The sequence below is a fragment of the Mycteria americana genome, chromosome 2 (assembly GCF_035582795.1).
Source record: "Mycteria americana isolate JAX WOST 10 ecotype Jacksonville Zoo and Gardens chromosome 2, USCA_MyAme_1.0, whole genome shotgun sequence".
NCBI classification, from domain to species: Eukaryota; Metazoa; Chordata; class Aves; order Ciconiiformes; family Ciconiidae; genus Mycteria; species Mycteria americana.
In genome coordinates, this window is record NC_134366.1 from 41,665,714 (window position 1) to 41,683,429 (window position 17,716).

General features: G+C 38.9%; 2 protein-coding genes across 9 annotated transcripts in view; one reads left to right on the forward strand and one right to left on the reverse strand.

The window, feature by feature from the left end:
• Window positions 1-8,027, forward strand: part of KAT2B (lysine acetyltransferase 2B) — a 46,466-nt gene extending 38,439 nt beyond the window's left edge. Inside the window, exons 14-18 of one of the 7 annotated variants that reach the window (XR_012774227.1) lie at window positions 1,438-1,552; window positions 2,308-2,344; window positions 2,672-2,731; window positions 2,829-2,913; window positions 7,446-7,464. Coding sequence is in view for 4 of the 7 variants with exons in the window: in XM_075493134.1 (XP_075349249.1) it covers window positions 1,438-1,552; window positions 2,308-2,344; window positions 2,668-2,731; window positions 2,829-2,913; window positions 7,446-7,666 (522 nt within the window). In the remaining 3 variants the exon portion in view is untranslated. Of the gene's footprint in view, window positions 1-1,437; window positions 1,553-2,273; window positions 2,345-2,667; window positions 2,732-2,828; window positions 2,914-6,024 lie in introns of those variants that run through there. The other 6 variants (XR_012774226.1, XM_075493134.1, XM_075493135.1 and 3 more) reach the window with 6 other exon arrangements.
• A 1,476-nt stretch (window positions 8,028-9,503) lies between these two features.
• On the reverse strand, window positions 9,504-15,092 carry SGO1 (shugoshin 1). Of its 2 annotated transcripts, none has more exons than XM_075493139.1 (9): window positions 14,983-15,092; window positions 14,269-14,411; window positions 13,994-14,190; window positions 13,533-13,637; window positions 13,000-13,064; window positions 12,688-12,839; window positions 11,252-12,106; window positions 10,572-10,743; window positions 9,504-10,336 (listed from the first exon to the last, which is right to left on the reverse strand). In XM_075493139.1, the coding sequence occupies exons 2-9, from the start codon at window positions 14,402-14,404 to the stop codon at window positions 10,195-10,197; spliced, it is 1,824 nt and encodes a 607-aa protein (XP_075349254.1). In that variant the 5' UTR covers window positions 14,405-14,411; window positions 14,983-15,092; the 3' UTR covers window positions 9,504-10,194. The 2 variants fall into 2 exon arrangements, with proteins under 2 accessions (XP_075349254.1, XP_075349253.1); XM_075493138.1 differs by having other exon boundaries at window positions 9,509-10,336; window positions 14,815-15,031.
• Window positions 15,093-17,716: the final 2,624 nt, after the last annotated feature.

The window sequence follows — 17,716 nt, forward strand, 5'->3', positions numbered from 1 at the left end:
AATGAAGATGACACCTGGACATAAGTAGAATTTTGAATGTTGACAGTATGGATTACGTACTGATTTGGTTTGCTGCTGGTATTGGCCAGTACTGGACATCAGACTTTTCTAGTCCTGTTCTTTTAGAAATGAAGCTTTTCATGGGATCTAAGCTTTTATTTAAAGAATTAGAGTATATGCCTATGGCTGCTAAGACCATGTCACCTGAGAGTGGGTACCGGTCACAGACCACCATTTGTGAGTCTGCACTGCCTGATTTGTAGCTCATTTACAGTCATTCTGAAAAACATGAAAAATCCCTTTATGCAAAGCTTTGTGACCTGCTGACTTGTGAGTAATCAGTGTTACTGATTGAACAGCTTGTTTTAATCAGGAAGAGCCACTAGTTCCTAAATTATAAGAAGGTTTTAAGGTGGATTTAACAATTAGTTTGAAAGTATTTGAAAGTATAGTATGCTGGAATCTGGCAATGGTGCTGTTGTATATACTGTGTTTCTCTTGACATTTGTAACCTCTATTGAAAGTCCGAGTTTTTTCTTTTCATCTTCTTTGAGAGAAAATACTATGTGTGGGGGAGTGAAGGTCCTAAAAAATAAAAATATGTCCATCTTTATTATTTCCAAAGAAAACAGTCTCTCAAACTGTGGTGGTCTCAATGGCTGCGCATTTGTTTACTCCCAGTTATGAAGTAAGCCATTTTGAAAGTGACATATTCAGGACACACAAAGCTTAGGTAAGCCTCTAAGTGTGTTTCAAGAGCACCAAAGCAAATTACTTAGAATTGAGGTAATGAGATTGCAAAGCAGAACAGAGTGTACCCCAGAACTGGGAAAGCCTATTCTGGCATTTACAAGCAGAGTAGAATATCGGTTCCAAAGAGCGGCATCATTCTGACTTCCTTGAGAGAAAATCTTCGGTAAGAGCATCTCTGACTGATATCTAAGCAACTCCTACAGTTATGTGGAGACTTCCAAGTGAACAGGTATTTCTAAAATTTTGGAATATGAACACGTAAGTGCATCAAAATATGTGCATTCAATATGTGCCTTGAAATTTCTGACCAGGCTGTGCTGAAGCAGTGCAGAAGCACCAGCTGCTAGAATTAGAGGCAGTTCCCAGAACAGCTTCCAGGAAATTTCCTTCCTTACCTCTGCTGCCACCTTCGCAGGAGCTATGCAGCTTGTGATCAATACAGCAAGCAGCGACTCCTTTTCTTCCAGAATTGTGCCTAAATAGGCAGCTGAGAGACTTGGTAGCCTCATCTGCAGAATCAGTGTTCGGCCAGGTAGCTCACCCCTGTTACCAGCTTCAGGGGATTTATAAGGACCATAAGATTAGGAAGAGAGAGTGTTTCTGTTCATCAGTTGTACATTAATCCTCTGGGTTACTTTTGAGCAAATAAATTATTTTTTTGTTTTCTCTGCTGCTTTATTACAGATCATTAAAAAGCTCATAGAAAGGAAACAAGCTCAGATACGAAAAGTTTATCCTGGCCTTTCTTGCTTCAAAGATGGAGTACGGCAGATTCCAATAGAAAGCATTCCTGGAATTAGTATGTATCAACCTCTTTTAATGTAGAACAGAAGCATAACAGGCCAAGAAGGGTCCAAGACTAGAAATACTAATGTAGTCATGTATTTCTTTTGATTAAAATGTAATTGTTTTGGTCTGTTTATTTGATTTCTATGAAGATTGTTGTGTTTCCAGTACAATTGCTGTCTTCAAGACTTCCCCAAGGCATCCCAGGCTGATGCTCTTTTATGTACTTGTGTGTAATTTTATTTATATGTGACCCCTCTTTGATTTGTATCGCAGTGTAGTCAGCAATTTCCCTTTGGCACCACTGTTACGCACTGCACTTCTGTACAAGGATGTCTTCTGTGCTAAAGATGGACTTACGGGACAAAACAGAATTAGAACATTTAGGTATCATCTTTTGGAGGATTTTTTTCAGCTGTGCTTTTCTGCAATTTATTCTCTGTCCCTAGGGAATCAAACTGGATAACTGTGACATCATTACTCTTTACAGAGGTTGTGGTAAAATATGTATTGAATTATTGAAAAAATGTGTGTTTCGTGAGAATATTTTAGAATCTTTTCAGCAGTCTGGAGGAAAAGGCATGTAGGAAATTGAATGGGGCTGTAGGCTAGGTGGTTGTGTTATTTGTTAGGAGTAGCTTTTATTGAAACAAACCCATTTTACTGCAGCATTGCTGAAATGGCTTATCTTTTTAGAGTTGCAATAACTCAGTTAATGTTTTGACCTACTGTAGTTCCCATGTAATCTCTCATGTTGTTGATGTACAGGAGAGACTGGCTGGAAACCAAGCGGAAAAGAAAGAGGGTAAGTGCTGCACAAAGTGAAATGATGAAGCCGTTTGGAGGTTCCTTTGAGAAAAGTCTTTAAACAATGTCATTTGATATTTCCTTCCATCCATTGGAAAACAGATAAATAATCTGCAAGGGATGAGTTCTTAAGTGGGTTTGTTTTGTTTTGTTTGGTTGGGTTTTTTTGGGGTGTGTGTGTGTGTTTTTTGTTTTTGTTTTTATTTTATTTCTTCCATAAAATGCTTGAAACTTTAGAGTTGCTTTTAGGTAATATGCATGTCATAGGAATGAAGATAAGGGATTCAAGCTAATCTTTTTATTTTCGTATTTTCTTTCAAGTAAGGAGCCCAAGGATCCAGATCAACTTTACAGCACATTAAAAACCATCCTGCAGCAGGTGAAGGTGAGTGCTAGTTCTAGTTTACCTTCTGTAAAGATTTTTAAATGATTTCCAATATAGAGTTGCCATATTAGATACCTTACTTTTTTCTTTACCAAAGAGCCATCAAAGCGCTTGGCCCTTCATGGAACCTGTGAAGAGAACAGAAGCTCCTGGATATTATGAAGTTATAAGGTTTCCCATGGGTAATGCCATTAACATTTTTTAAGTATAGAGTTTAAAAATCTTTATCGCTGGAGACATAGCAGATAAATTGTAATCTGATTGTTTTATGTTAAAAGATATATATTACTTGCAGCTGAATAGCTTGCAGCTCTGAAGTGCCAAGAGTACGATGCTGTCATTTGAAATTTATGACTGCTTTATGACCTGTGTGAAGCATCCATGGTGTATACATGTGAGATCTTAGTATGCCCTAGAGAGCCCTAGCAAGCTCTTAAATGGTGCAGTCAGCTAGAAACTTGCAGGACTGATCTTGTTTATGTGAGTTGTACAAATATGTTCTTGTGTGTGGTAACTGGTCATTGCAGATCCTACTGGTGTGTTAAAAAATCTCAAGGGAAACTTTCAGGAACACCTGAGCATTTGAATTGCTTTTAAAAACAGATTTAAGCTTTCTAAATCACACAGAGAACCCTTTTCAAAAGTACCAGGGTTTTCTAATTAAGTCTTAACAGTTTGCTCCAATTTAAGTTTAGGAAAATGCTTCATGCAACTGATTGTAAGATAACTTCTATCTTTGTATTTTAGATCTGCCAAAGTTGTCCAAGGTGTTTTTATTTATTTTTTTATTTTTATTTTTAAATCCTGCAGCTATTGTTTATGCAGGATTACTTGCAAAGGGAAGTACACAACTGCTAATAACATTTTTCTTTGCTTTTCACTGCTGGGTCATATAATTTCAATGATGATTCAGTGCTGTTCTAAACAGATGCTTGCTTTGATTTGTATTGCAGCAGCTTTAAAACTGAATCCTGCTCCTCCTTCATTGTTTATGCAATACTCACCTCCGTCTTTCTGATTACAGTTTCTGTACCTTTTAATGTTATTAGAGAACGAAATACAAGTTCATTGCAGGCTACTATCAATCAGTTTCTCAGAGAACGAAAGTGTTTGTTCATGTTGCTTTGCATAGGCTCCTAGCCTGTGTATACCAATTTGGCTTAATGATTTTTTATATTCAACTTCTCATTTCCAAATAGCAAATATATGTGTACTTCATAAAACAGCAGCTGGCTTCCTGTATCCCTGACACAAATGTATTTTCTAACAATGAAGAAAAAGAATGTTGACACCCTCCTGTGGCAGTTTTCTCCGTCTGCTTTTCTGAGCAGAGGCTAGATCTAGATGGCTCTTTAATCTGAACAGTGGTTACAAAGAACTCACTGCCTGGGTTGGCAAAGCCAAAGTAGGAATGTTATCCATCCTTTCCTTGTTCAGGTGTATTACATTGGAGGTGGGGGCAGCAGCTCTCATTTTAGGATTAAGCTGAGGTCTTTGGTGTAGTTTAGCTTTGTTTTTTCAGCTAAGGAACCCAGCACAACTAAACTGCGTTTTGATTCATGATCAACTTCTGCTTGCTTTCTGCTCTCGCTGTCAGCACGCTGATATGAAAAATCGCTCAGACATCATTACAATTAAAAAGAAACAGCATTGTCTTTTCTTATGCTATCACATACAAGATATAACATTTGTCTTTACGTTTGCATACAGATTAAATTGCACTATATTTGGGAGGTATGGCTGTAGGTTTTTTTGGCTACCTCCTAAGGTCAGTTCTCATGTATAAACACTTTTCCCCCTGTTTTAAATGCTCTTTCAGCTGCTTATTTTCAAGAAATACTGTTTGGTTTTTTTCTTTTTAACCTGCAATAAAAGCTGTATGGCCGAGTGACAGGTGGAGCCAAACTTTCACTGTAGTTAGAGGAGAACAGTTTAACTGACCAGCCAGGCAATGTTTGCTTTAGGGTGAGCTAAACAGCCTTCTCAGTTGGATACTATAATTAGACCATGGATATCTAGTTTCAATGTAGGCACCTAAATTTCAGACTTAATGAGAGCTGAATGAGCCTTTGCTTTTGCAAAATACTGTGCAGCACTAGTGAATGGCAAGTTATATATCATTGGAAGAGGTATTCAAGAGTATCCATCAAACTTTTTTTAAATAATCCCCTCTTGTCAATTTGACAGGGTTTTTCTCTATTTTACCAAAGTCAAATCTCCCTTAAAGCAAAACAAAACAATCCCACAAAACCAAACCAAACCAAAAATACCCACAACCATATTTTTAAATCTTAAGTTTTAAGGTTTAATTCCTTTGCATTGGAGGTCTTTGGTCTCTGCTTTCTTTGCAATACTTGTTGGCAATAGGTCTTCTCCTTTTCAGCTGTTTCTGTTATGGTTTCACAAAGGTGCTGCTGAAGCCTGGCCTCAAGCATTGTTAAAAAAATAGTTCTTAGAGCATCTGAGGTGAGAAAAGCCAAGGCATCCAGCACACTTGCCACTACTTCTATTCCTGTACTCACTCCTAGAACACTTGTAATGTAGACAAAACTTTAAAGTGCCTGATAAGAATTACTGGGAAACCAACTGTGTGGAGAACATGGAGATGACTTGTGTATTTTATGGATGACTGATTTTAGTATAAAGGAAAACATTTCTTAACGTTCTGTAAGTAAAGGTTTTGTATGATGCGTTGAAAGCAGGAGAGATCTGTTCTCACATGACTCTTAAAAAGGGATACATAACTATGAACTTTGAAGATGTAATTAAAATATATGTAGAGTGTGGAACATTTTATCTTTTTTTCAATGCTGCAAGTACCGCTTGCAGAATAGACAGATGTCTCTTCTTTGCTGTGTTCACACAGAAGTGAAGATTTTAGGTTAACATACATGTTGTGTGATGTTTGAATTCTTTCCTTATACACTTCTAAGGTCTCCTCCAGCAGAGCTGGCAACAGCTTTGCCTCACAGAGCACTTAGAGGAGCATTAGGGACACCTAATGCCAACTGAAAGCTCAGAGAAGTATGGGAACACAAAAGAATGATGCTTTAATCTTTTAAAGAAGAAAAAATAAACTCTACAGAAAATCATTCTTACAGTGAAATACTGCTTAGTTCAGGGACTCACTTGCTATTGAAGCTAAAAAAGGGATCGCACCTTAGATGAAGGCAATTAGGAATTCCAAATCCTAGCTTTGCCAGTTCATGTTAAATGGCAAATCAGTCTAAAGGGATATTGCATACAAAAAGTATTTGAATCAAACGCTGTTAATCTATTTTTCTCCTGTACAGATCTCAAAACAATGAGTGAGCGACTCAAGAATAGGTACTACGTGTCTAAGAAATTATTCATGGCAGACTTGCAGCGAGTCTTTACAAATTGCAGAGAGTACAACCCCCCCGAGAGTGAATACTACAAATGTGCCAATATACTGGAGAAATTCTTCTACACAAAAATTAAAGAAGCTGGATTAATTGACAAGTGACACCACTGTCTTTTTTTACAACCTATCAGTGTGCCTACTTCATGGGCAGGGGAAGCCGTTATATATCTGAGTTGTGGGACTTTAAGGTTTCAAGAAACTTCTGTTTAATACTTAGCACTTTTAAAAACCCTTTTAGTTTTACAAACATGTATTATACTGAAGTTACAAAAATTATTTTATTAAAAGGCTTTATAATGTATTTAATTACAGAATATTTCTTTTGTGTGCCCATTACCGTATGTTCATAATGAGTAAGTTTATCAGCTACAGCCTCAGAAACCCCACAAAACACGTGGGAAATTGCACATGTTTGGGAACATGAAGAAAATTCCCAGACAACAGATGTTATAACTTACCTAATGCAGTACCTATTTGATAAAGTTTTAGTATTTTTTTTCCAGTAAAAAAGAAAACAGTAAGGGTAAACAACAGTTGGGGGGGGTTGTGAAACACTTGTTTCTTTGTAGAATCTTTTTATAAGATATTATTTTTTAAAAGAAACACTCAGCTGGTTGAGAAGCTGTAAGAGAAGAGCAGCCAGTTCTGAAAAAGGACTGCCTGTAACCTTTGATAGATGCAAGTTTTTCTATTAATTTTGGGTTTTGATAAATATTTTACCTGCAAATTGTAATCTCATAACCACTATTTAAAAAAAAAAATAAATCTGGCTGGATGTGTAATGTCATAGTGACTTGGCTTATGCAGGACATAAGTACCCAAAATAACTTCAGAGAATCTGATTCACATATACTAGACAATTTCAATTGGCTTAGTAGAGTTAAGGTTTTGATACACTTCATGATCCACCCTATTTACTACTCCTCACTGATAAATTCTTTAGATTATTTGCAGACTTAAGACTATTGTACACAAAAGAAGTCAACATATGACAGCTTCTAGCTTACATATTTGGCTCTGTGGTAAACTGGATTTTCTACCAAGCTTTATTGTAAATGCTTATTAACTGTGATTATTTAGACCCAGGAACATATTAACATTTTACAACTTACATTAGTATATCTTCAAATTGAGCACTTATATATAATATATATATATATTTTGCTGCTTACACTACATTTAAGAGGTACACCTAACTTCCTAATGGAGAGCAGTACAGGCCAAAAAGTTGTCACTTGACATTTTCTAATTAGAGTTTGTAACTGTAAATTATAATTACTTTTGTGAAAAACAGATTTAACTTTCATTCTTGGTGTTTTATATTTACAGATGTTACACTGGTAAAATTCAATAGTTATAAGACTGAAAAACCCCCAGTCCTGTGCTGTGTCAAAGAATATATTCCTGCAAAATACCTGTGCAATGTTAAATCACAAGTCGATTCAGCAAGTAGATGTCAGGAACTACCTGGAAGTAGTAAATGTGGTACACAAGGTATTCAAAATGTTAACACTAGACTTGCCATAGTGTTTTGTATGAGATTAGTCTGACCTACATTTGGATCTATAACAAAGGTACAGTGAGTATTTTGTTTTTTAATAGCCAGTACTGGGATGCTGTAATCCTGTTTTGTAGATTGGGCCTACAGATTGCACCTGTTAAGCTTGGTATCCTGTGAAATTGTTATTTTCAGAGTAGATTTTCTTATTGTCTTTCAATCAGATTGTCTCTTCTATATTGAAACATTTGTTTTCTAATTTAAGAATTAATATTTTCATAGATACTGTGCAATAAAGTTATGGTAGGATGTGGTTTTGCAAATGCTTTAACAGCTGATGAACTTTACATTTGTAAAATTAATATATTGTACTGGTACAGAATAGTTTTAAATTATATATGTACAAAACCCTACTTATTTTGGTCTCTTTTTTTTATTAATTATTTCTTGCACTACAAATACACACAGTGAAGCAATTTCACAACTGAGCACAGTGAATCTACAAGAGTGCAGTCAGTTCATCTTCCAGGTACATTAGAAAATCTGCAAAAAAGCCTCAAGTTCACTGGAAGGATGGTGTGCCAAGCTGAGCTGAGAATTCAGTATGGAAAGCTGTGACTATGCCAAGTGGTATTCCCCGCTCCATACTAACTGAGCTGCAGTGCTGTGACTCCTGTCTCCTCAACATCTCAAACAATTCTTGGAGTTAGCAGTTCAAAAGTTTTGATTTTTCATCATGCTCATCCCGTTTTCTCATTTTTGTCTACTCGAGTCCTTTATTCACAAGACACAGTATACATAGGAGCAAACTACAGTCCATGTTGAGCTTGTACTTACCTACTTATCACCATGTTACTCAGATGGTACACTTATTTGGCATGCCATAAACACTACCTGTGCAATACCGGACAGACAATTAGAGAGTATCAAGAGATTTATGTGTCGTCCCCGCCCCCCCTCCACTAAGATTTAGTCCTGTGCCCCATCATGTAGAAGTGTACTGTTCAGAGGGTAACAAGTAGTAGTCAGAAGAGGCTTAGCCATTTTCCTGGACACTTCTAGGAATATCAATTGACATTAGGTGAGGTAGGCTCAGACTCCTTCCTGCAGTTGTGATGGAACTTACTCAAGCTTACTCAATCAAAAAAAAACCCAGACCCATCACACCTGCTATCATGTTGTTCTTTTTGTCCCTGATAAATCTGTAACAGCTGTTTGTTTGCTGAAAGAACAGAGCACCTGAAGTTAAATCATTCTGCTTAAGCTCCTGTAGTACTAAAGAGATTCTGAATGAAGATGGTAACACCCAGAGCTAGAATTTTACCATACAAAGGGAAGGTTAAGTTTCAGTTCTAACATCCAAAGGCTGTGTTGTAAACAAATATTTTCAAACACTCAGTAGCTGCAGCTTTTATTATTACTGTTGAGAGTCATGTAAGAAGTTAGCAGTAAACAAGTAATTAACACTATACATTTTTATTACAGAAAGGGAGAGACGTTACACCTGTTGAAGTGGGACAGGTGAGACAGGCACTCTTGCAAGACAAATGAAGAACCTGTATTTTTGTACTTTCCTGTTATTTATTTTGAATGTAGCTTTCCTCTTTGTATTCATGTATCCATTAATACTCTCAAGCAAAGAAAAACTAGTTTGAGTGCTCTGCAACCTTGAAATCTTGCCAGTTTATAACAGCATTCTTCTAGCATACTGCCTATTGTGGTCCCCAATGGTACCAGTTCAGATGTGGTAGATCTTCCTGTGGTAAAGGCACTTGGCAAAGCAGGGCCAAAATTATTATGAAGTCCCATAATAGCAGTTTACTTTACACTCTAAAGCAGAGCACTCTTCAGCAACCTTCGCAGATAACCAGATAGGAACAAAGCCAATTTAATTGCATTCATAGCAGTACCAACCAACCCTAAATTGCTACTTTTGAGAGCTCCAGCTACACAATAAAATCACAACTGGCAATCTTGCTTCTAAACAATGCTTATGCCACATAAGATGGGGAGGGAGTACACTGACTTGCAGTGTGCCTACTGCTGACATTGCTACCCTTGAAGCAAATATGCAAACTGTGCAAAAAGAACACCAACCAATTCCGAGCTGTTTCCGAACACTACGATGTTTATTAGGAGCTTCAATATGAAACTACAACTGTTACATAAACAAGATCTGTACATTGTTATTAAAAGAAAAACACCACCACACAGCCATTTGATCTTAAGTGCCTGAAGTTCACCTTTGCCAACCACTGAGAGATCAAGCAGGGTATAAGTCATAAAATTACATTCACCATCTTTTCTATCAGATATTTCCAACATACTCACAGATCCATGATGTAGGGATGCCTCCTCTCAAAAGAGTTTGAATGGAATCACCTTAGTTATAAAAGTAGCCTTGTGTCTTCCATATCATTAAAAACAAGTCAGTGGATTAAACCCAAAACCTCTTTAATTTTATAATCCTTAGACACAAATAATTGCATATTTGTGCAAGATATTGTGCAACAATTTCCTGGATGAAAGATTTCCTTTTTTCATGGAGCAATCATGGTTTTGCTATCATGACTGGAAATCTCAATGACAACCAACAAATTTCTCATTGTATTTTGACAGAGATTTATTCTTAAGAGAATGGCATTTAGCATCTTTTTTCTGCTTGAAAATTGGAGAATTCAGAAAATTTGTATCTGTAAATGGATCTCCTCTCCTGAGTTTCCTGTTTGAAAAAAAAAGGCAAAATTGAGTTTTGTTCCCCATGTCACTTAAAACATTAACTTTCAGCTAGTAAGTTCAATTTCACACAAACTATTTTGTCTTACTATTTCCTATTACTACCAGACCTCTCTTTGAATGTTTTGTTAAGAACTTATTTCCAATATTTAAATAATCCCCTCAAATCCTCCATTTGATGGAATATCATGAACTTTATATCAAACTAGTAAGACACCTACCCTGCAATACTTGGTTCTTTATAGTTCACGGTAAGAGTACAGCTTCGCTTGCGTTTTGGAGATCGTGGTCTTTCACCTTCTGGGACAATAGCTGTGTTCCCAGTGCTGGGAAGCAATGAAGTGGTATTGGTAACATCACAAAGATGACCACGAGATGGCTCAGAAGGCTGCCCTGAAAAGAAATCAGGCACGCTTAAGACAATTCAGGCAAGCTAGCTTAAAAGCGAATGTCAATGAACATACTAGATGTGAAGTAACTCTCAGCTATAACACTTATCTTCATCCTTCCACTTAAGAATACATAAGAGGATCAACAAATATTCAGGATTTCAATTTGGAAAAATAAATTAACACTAAGCAGTGCCAGGCAAAGCGTGATTTGTTATTCCACTTCTCTCTCAATTTACACTTGTGTTCTCCTCTTTTTCCTCAGCTTTAATACATCATTAAACACATCCAAAATACAGTATTAATTCATTGTTGACCAATTTCTTAAACAAAACTTATCTTTAATTCCAATTTCTGCTGAGGAAAAGAAAATAAGGCAGACAGAAGAACTAATCTAATTATTTTTATAACCTTATTCTGTTTGTATTTATTAAAAAAAAAAAAAGCCTAAATTCCTTAATGTTGCTCTCTCACGGAAACGAAACCAATTAGAGAACACTTTCTACACTTACCAATAGACTTGTCACTTGATTTATTGCTGTCGGTCTCTTTTTCATTATGGAGTTTCTGCTCACGCTGTGCCAAACCTCTTTTAGACCTTGGCCTTGCATGGACTGGCAATGTATCTTTCTTGTCCACCGAACTTTTCCTTTTTTTCGGTTTGCTCTTGTAAGGCTCATAGAGGCTATCATCTGAATCTTCTTCAATATCACTCGACTCAATAGTATTAGTTTCTGATAAGTCTTCTTTGTCATCCACACCTGTATCCCTGTCATTCACCTTATTTTGTCGAAAAGGTGTAACATGGACACTCTCTTCAAAATTAAAGTCATAAGCATCACTGGAGCCACCCAAGAAATCCAACTTTTCTTTGGAAGCCTCTTTACCCTGTCTTTTTTTTGGTCTTTGTCCAGAAGTATTTCTTGGCCATTCCAGTTTTCTCTTCCGATGCTTCTCTTTCCTTACTTGAGAGTCTTCTCTGCTTTTACATTCACGTTGTTTAAGATCAGTATTATTGTTTAAGTTGAACCGTGCAGTTTCAGAATCTATTCTCCTCAACACCAGCTCTGAACCTAGCTTGCTTTCATTCAGCTGAGAAATACCTGAATTTATGTTTTCTACAGTACCCTTCTCTAGACTTTCCTCAAGTCTAATTTCATCCTGTTTAGAAAGCTCTTTTGTTGAATCAGATGTTTCTGAATGGTCAAAGACACCAGTGCAAAGTTCATCCTGATTTCTCATCTTTGAGTAGCGACGCCTGGTGGACACACTTTTTGGTAACACATTACCAAATCCATCCTTTCTACTTGAAGAAAGATTTTCCAGCTCTGACCCTATGTTGTCCAGATGAAAATCAGGTGTTTGCCCTTGTAATTGAAGAGAAAAAGTCATATTAAAGCTAAATAGTAACAACCTGTTAAGGCTTTGTGCAAATTCCAAACCTGCCAAAAATTAAGACTGTTCTTAGAATTTTCTCCACAGATCTGTATAAACCAGTATTTTGGCAATCAAGATAAGCTCTGTTTAATACAGCTTCCAGACAGAAAGCAGTTAAGTATACTACATTAGGATTTTCCTCTAAACTGTTCTGTTTAGAAAAGTTACCTACAGGTCATTTATTTTTCTGACTATTTAGCTTTGTTAACAATTGTTGATTTCAGAAATGATAATGCATGACTAAAGATGACTTTACTCTGTTGAACTGTTTGGTAGACAGTGAAACTAGATTGCAGGTATATAGAAAACAAAGCATTTTCAAATCCCTCCCCCATTTTGCTAGGCATCTTCATTCAAAATTTTACCAGTTGCCAACACTAATATCTAACGTTTATGATAATAAGTGGAAAATTACTTGACTTCAAAAGCAGTAATTACGTTTTAAACTTACACTCACACATTTTTTTCCTGATTCAGAATAGAGCAATGTCTAATATGTTGATTTAGTTACCTTTGTCTGGAACTATTTTGATTAAGGAAATGGCATAGTCAGATTCCTCACAGATCTCCGACACAGAATGAACTGGCTCATTTCTATCACTCTCAGCCTCCATCCCATTTGGAAGTACTTGATCATCTCCATCAGCACACCGTAGAGGTCCTCTAAAGAAAATACCAAAAGTAGTATTTACTGAATAGCAATATATTCTATGAAAATGAACTACTTCATTACATTGGATTTCTTCCCATTTTCCAGTCAGAAAACTAAGCTTACTGTAACAGAATTTTCAAATATAAATAGGTATTAATACAAGATACTTACACTGAATGTATTTGTCCTATGACACTGGAACTATTTTCAAGAGCTGAAGAAAGCACTCTCCGATTCTGTCAACAAAATAAATCTTACTGTGACTAAATAGCTGAAACAAGCTTGCACCATATACAAATTTTAGACAACACCCAAGGCCAGAGAAGCCCTTGACTCTTTCTTTTTGGCTGGCTAACACAAAGTGCTGTGGGATCTCAAATACTCAGCTCTTGCAAGTCAGCACATTCATCATCAGCCCAATCATACAGATAGCGGACAGGGAAAGGAACTGTGAGGATGGTACCCAGAGCAAGGCACAAAACCATAGAAAAGCAGGATGCCCCTACCACCTCGTAGCAGAGCTTCAGTCCCACTAACAACCTACTACACACCCCCAGTGTGGACCCCATGTCATACTGGGAACTGTGGGACTAGTCGTACTTCCAAACAAAGGCTCAAATCTCAAAACTACGTGCATCTATGCTGGAAGGAGTAAGGGGAAGAATTAACAGAAATCCTGCCCCTCAAGCGGAAAAGGTACTTACTACACCTATGGAACACAAATTCTTTGCTGGGCTAAGGAGGTCAATTGAGTCCAGTAAATTCTGAGAAACTTTTGAAATTATCTCATTCAAGGCTGACAGTTGATTCTAATGGACAAAAGAAAGAAAATAACACTGTTACTGTCATAATCTAGTATCAACTACCAATGTAGCTTCTTATCGGTATTATGAGGTGACTAAATCCTGAAGATACCTGTGTCAGGTATGTTCAACTGTGATTAAAAAAAATAAAATTCACAGAAGACAGATTTTAATTAAAGAAGAGTAGGCAGAAAAAAAAAAAGTATTTAGTTAATGACCATATGAGGTGAAAATACAAAAAAAATTGTTCTATATATTGAGTTATTTTTTTATGAAACATTTAAGGTCATAAAGATATCAGTGGATTAGTGCAGATTCTGATGTTCAGCTTCACTAAACCATAAAGTTATTATTAAAAATACCTCAACAAGTCCTTGTGCTTGCTTGAAACCAAGATTTCTTTGCAAGTCAAACATCTGAACCTTCAGATCTTGATACTCTTTGCTTAAATGAAGAATGGTAGCCTGGGCATCCCTCAGTTTGAGCTTTTCTTCTTGCAAAGCCTGTGCTAGAGCTCTGTTGTTTGCTTGGATGCTCTTCATTTGCATGGAGCTGTTGCCTACAACAGAACAGTGAGTATTTCAACTTGGTTTAAAAAAAAAATTATTAAAACTATCAAGATATTTTAGCATCTTACTTGCTATTTTGCACTTTACAGCAGAGATCTGGCTAATTTTACCCAACCTCATCCATTTCTGATTTCTTTTCTCTTTCATTCGTTCTTTTATATCAGCCAGACTGTCTTTGAAGGGCTTTTTCAAGTGGTCAGCCATCTTCTACCTTTAGAAATATAAACGGTGAAGAACTCATTAAGCTGGTGTTGCACAATGCTTCCCAATGCCAAAAGAAAAGGAACAAAGAAACAAGAGTAAAGCTTATGGTATTTTTAAGCTGCACTTACGCACATAGAAGAGACCCACAAATACGAAAAGACACACAGCTATGGCCATTTTCAAAACAATTTTTGCAGCATGGCTACTGTCACTACTGCCGGTTATCTGAACTGCAAAACGCACGGCGTCCGCGGCGAGGACCAGGCCGAGGCATCTAAATACCCGCATCGCGGCGGTACGATGAGCAGTGTGTGTGTGGGGGGGAGTCCCCGAGGCGTCGGAAGCGAGCCCCCGGCTCCTCTAACGCTGAAGGAAGACCCTCATGACACCCACCCACGGACCAGCCGTACCTCCTCAGAAAGACGTATACACCGCCGGGCACGTCCCACGCACGGCGGCGGCTGCCCGAGCCCCAGGCAGAGGCGATACCGCCCCGGCCGCCCCCAGGCCGCAGCGGCCGTTAGCCCAGCCGCCGCCGCCGGCTCTCGCCTGGCGTCCCCCGCAGCTCCCCGGCTTGCCTGACAACGGCAGCAACCGCTGCCCGCGCGCTCGGCCTCGGGGGGCGGCAGGGCGTCCCCGCGCGCGGCCGAACGGTTGGCACCGCTCCCCGACGTTCAAAAACCGCCGCCTCGCCCTCCCATTGGTGGGAGCGGCGCGTGGCGTCACAGCACGGCCGCCGCGCTCATCCGGGCCTCGAGCCTGGCCCCGCCCCTGGGAGCGGCAGCGGAGGCTCCGCCCCCCACGCGCGGGCACGGCCCGGGCTCGCCTCAGCCCGCCCGCTGGCAGCTGTCGGAGGCGGCTGCCCCCGGCGCAGCCGGTCTGGCTGCCGGGAGGCCGCTGTGGCCGGTGGCGGTCCGTCGGGCCGCCCCGAGGCTGCTATCCCCCGCCCCGGGACGCTGGCTGGAGTCGGGCTCAGGGCTGACACGCCCGCTGGGCCTCGCCGCTGCTCCCCCGGCCGCTGCTCCCCCGGCCGGACCCGCGCTCTGGCTCCTGCGTTCACCTGCACCACCTCAGCTGCCATAGTGGAAAGACGTAGAGGCAGAACAACAGCTGTTTAAACACCAAAACTAGGAGATAAAAATCATTAGTGTTAGATACTGTACTTGCAGCAATTGCTTGTCACAGTAATGGCAAGATGAGCCTTTCCCACTCTTCCTGGACCACCCTTCTTGTGGAGTGCTCTTAACGCCGGCTGTTGCAGCTTGAAATGAAAATACTATAAAAGCTGCAGAGTTAAGCCTATTTCAAACACTTATTTTATGAAAGAAACTGTTTCAAAATCCCATCGATAAGATGACGGCAGCTGCCTCTCTGTGAGGTTTATGCGTGGCCAGGCTGTGCAGCGTAGGACAGGCGCGGCTGAGGTTGGGCTCACGGCCTGGCCGTGAGGGAAGCCTCCCCGCGGAGTGCCAGGCTTGAGGCCACGGTTCGCCTCCCGACCACTCCATGGGCCTTTTCTTTGACTATGTCATTTTTGTAACAACTGTAACTGATTAGTATATGCTAATATCTATGCATATTGAACATGGAGTGCTGAACTTTGATTAAACACTGTTTTATGACGGGAGAAGAAAAAAAAATAAGCTAAGCGATATCTTACTCACTGTAGAATAAATGGTATTCTTGTATCTGAGAAATTAGCATTTCGTAGCTACTACGTTTTTTCTTTTCTAACAGCTACTCCTGCCTACTTGATTTTATTCATTACAGCTTGGATGTGGTGTGGCAAGCTGATTTCAAACTTGAAAAATTCTCATAGATCATAACAGAAACCATAGTCCATGACACACATGCATTTATCGTTTCCCACTCCTTGGAAGATTATATATTTTTTGTTTCTCCAGCTCAGAATAGCTGGCCTCATCTGTGTAGTTTTTACAGTAGTGTAAATAAATATAATTTAACTTAGTCACTTCATCAATAGATACTGATAAAGTTGGGGTTGCATTTCCTGATAGCAAATAAGTTGCCCTGCAAACACAGTTTCTTATGCAGTGTGATGATCCCCTTTTGAGACATGAGATCATGTCAAAAAGAATCACAATTTCTTTAGGATTCAGCATGAAATGTTATGAACAAATTAAACACATTAGACCCTCTTACTCAGTAGTGTAACACATAACCAGAGCAACACAATTTCATTTTGTCTTTACATCTTTTTGCTCCTTTCTGTCTGCTTGCTGAGTCTACCGAACACCTACCAACCTACCCTGCCAGCCCCCAAACAACCCTTCCAAAACCGAACAAAAAATCCCACAGGCCGGGGGGAGGGGGGGGAGAAAGAAGTACTGGATATTAAAAATCACATACCCAGTAGAAATACCGGTTTTCTGATATTGTACAGTTAACCTCGCATCCACTTCCTACAGGCCTCTCACTGTTTTACAGGCAATAATTGGGCACGCTCCTCCACTCAACAGCAGCTAACAGCCTCATCTGGACCCTTGCAAACAGCTCTCTCTAAACATTAGATGAAATTACCTCATTGAACTCAACTTCTGGGGGCTTGGGGAGTTGTTGTTTTTGGGTTTTTTTTCAGTTAAGCACCAGCTATTTTAACCAAAAGTAATACCTTTCTCTACAAACTTTGTCTCACTTAAAGCTAGCAGGTGTTTTGCAGTTGGCCAAGTAGCAATTGGTAGCTTCCAGCAAGGCTGGTACGGTCTTTTAGCCGTTAGTCGTTCATTTGCTTGACACAAATACACTGATAGTGATTAAATGAACCATGCTTTGATTGAAAAAGAATAATTTCCTCATTGCTATCTAAGTGCTACTCTTAATTATTTTTTTTTCCTGAGTATACCTACATCAAGATTAAAAAACCTCTCTTCACCTTTTTTCTTTCTATTGTATTTAATGTTACCCATCAATTTTGTTACACCTTTTTAAGAAACACTTTGGGATCTTCCTGCAGATGATATTTTGTTTTTTAATGTTGAATTTCTGTATCCTGATAATCACATTTTCACTGTTGCCAAGATGTGCTCATTCCTGCATTATTCTCATCCCAAGACAGTTGTATTCTATTGGGTTACACCCTCTGTATTATTTTATTTATTTATAGTGTCGGATTCCTAGCAGTGAATTTTTCTAGTTCGACTGACTCTTCACTGTAAGCAATTTCACATTTTCCTCTATGAAGATTGATGCTGTGATTGATGCCAGAGGTGCTCTAGATTATTAGTTTATTTCTAGTGAGTGTACTGCTGTGGCAAAACAGCTGCTACTGTGACTGGAGTTGGTGGAGTATTA

Excerpts from the sequence above, each read along its gene's own strand:
- SGO1 (XM_075493139.1), bottom strand. The coding sequence starts at position 14,404 with ATGGCTGACCACTTGAAAAAGCCCTTCAAAGACAGTCTGGCTGATATA. Across the intron at positions 13,638-13,993 it reads AAGCACAAGGACTTGTTGAG|AATCAACTGTCAGCCTTGAA; the intron begins GTATTTTTAATA and ends TTTGTCCATTAG. Across the intron at positions 10,744-11,251 it reads ATCAAGTGACAAGTCTATTG|GGCAGCCTTCTGAGCCATCT; the intron begins GTAAGTGTAGAA and ends ATTTCTTTTCAG.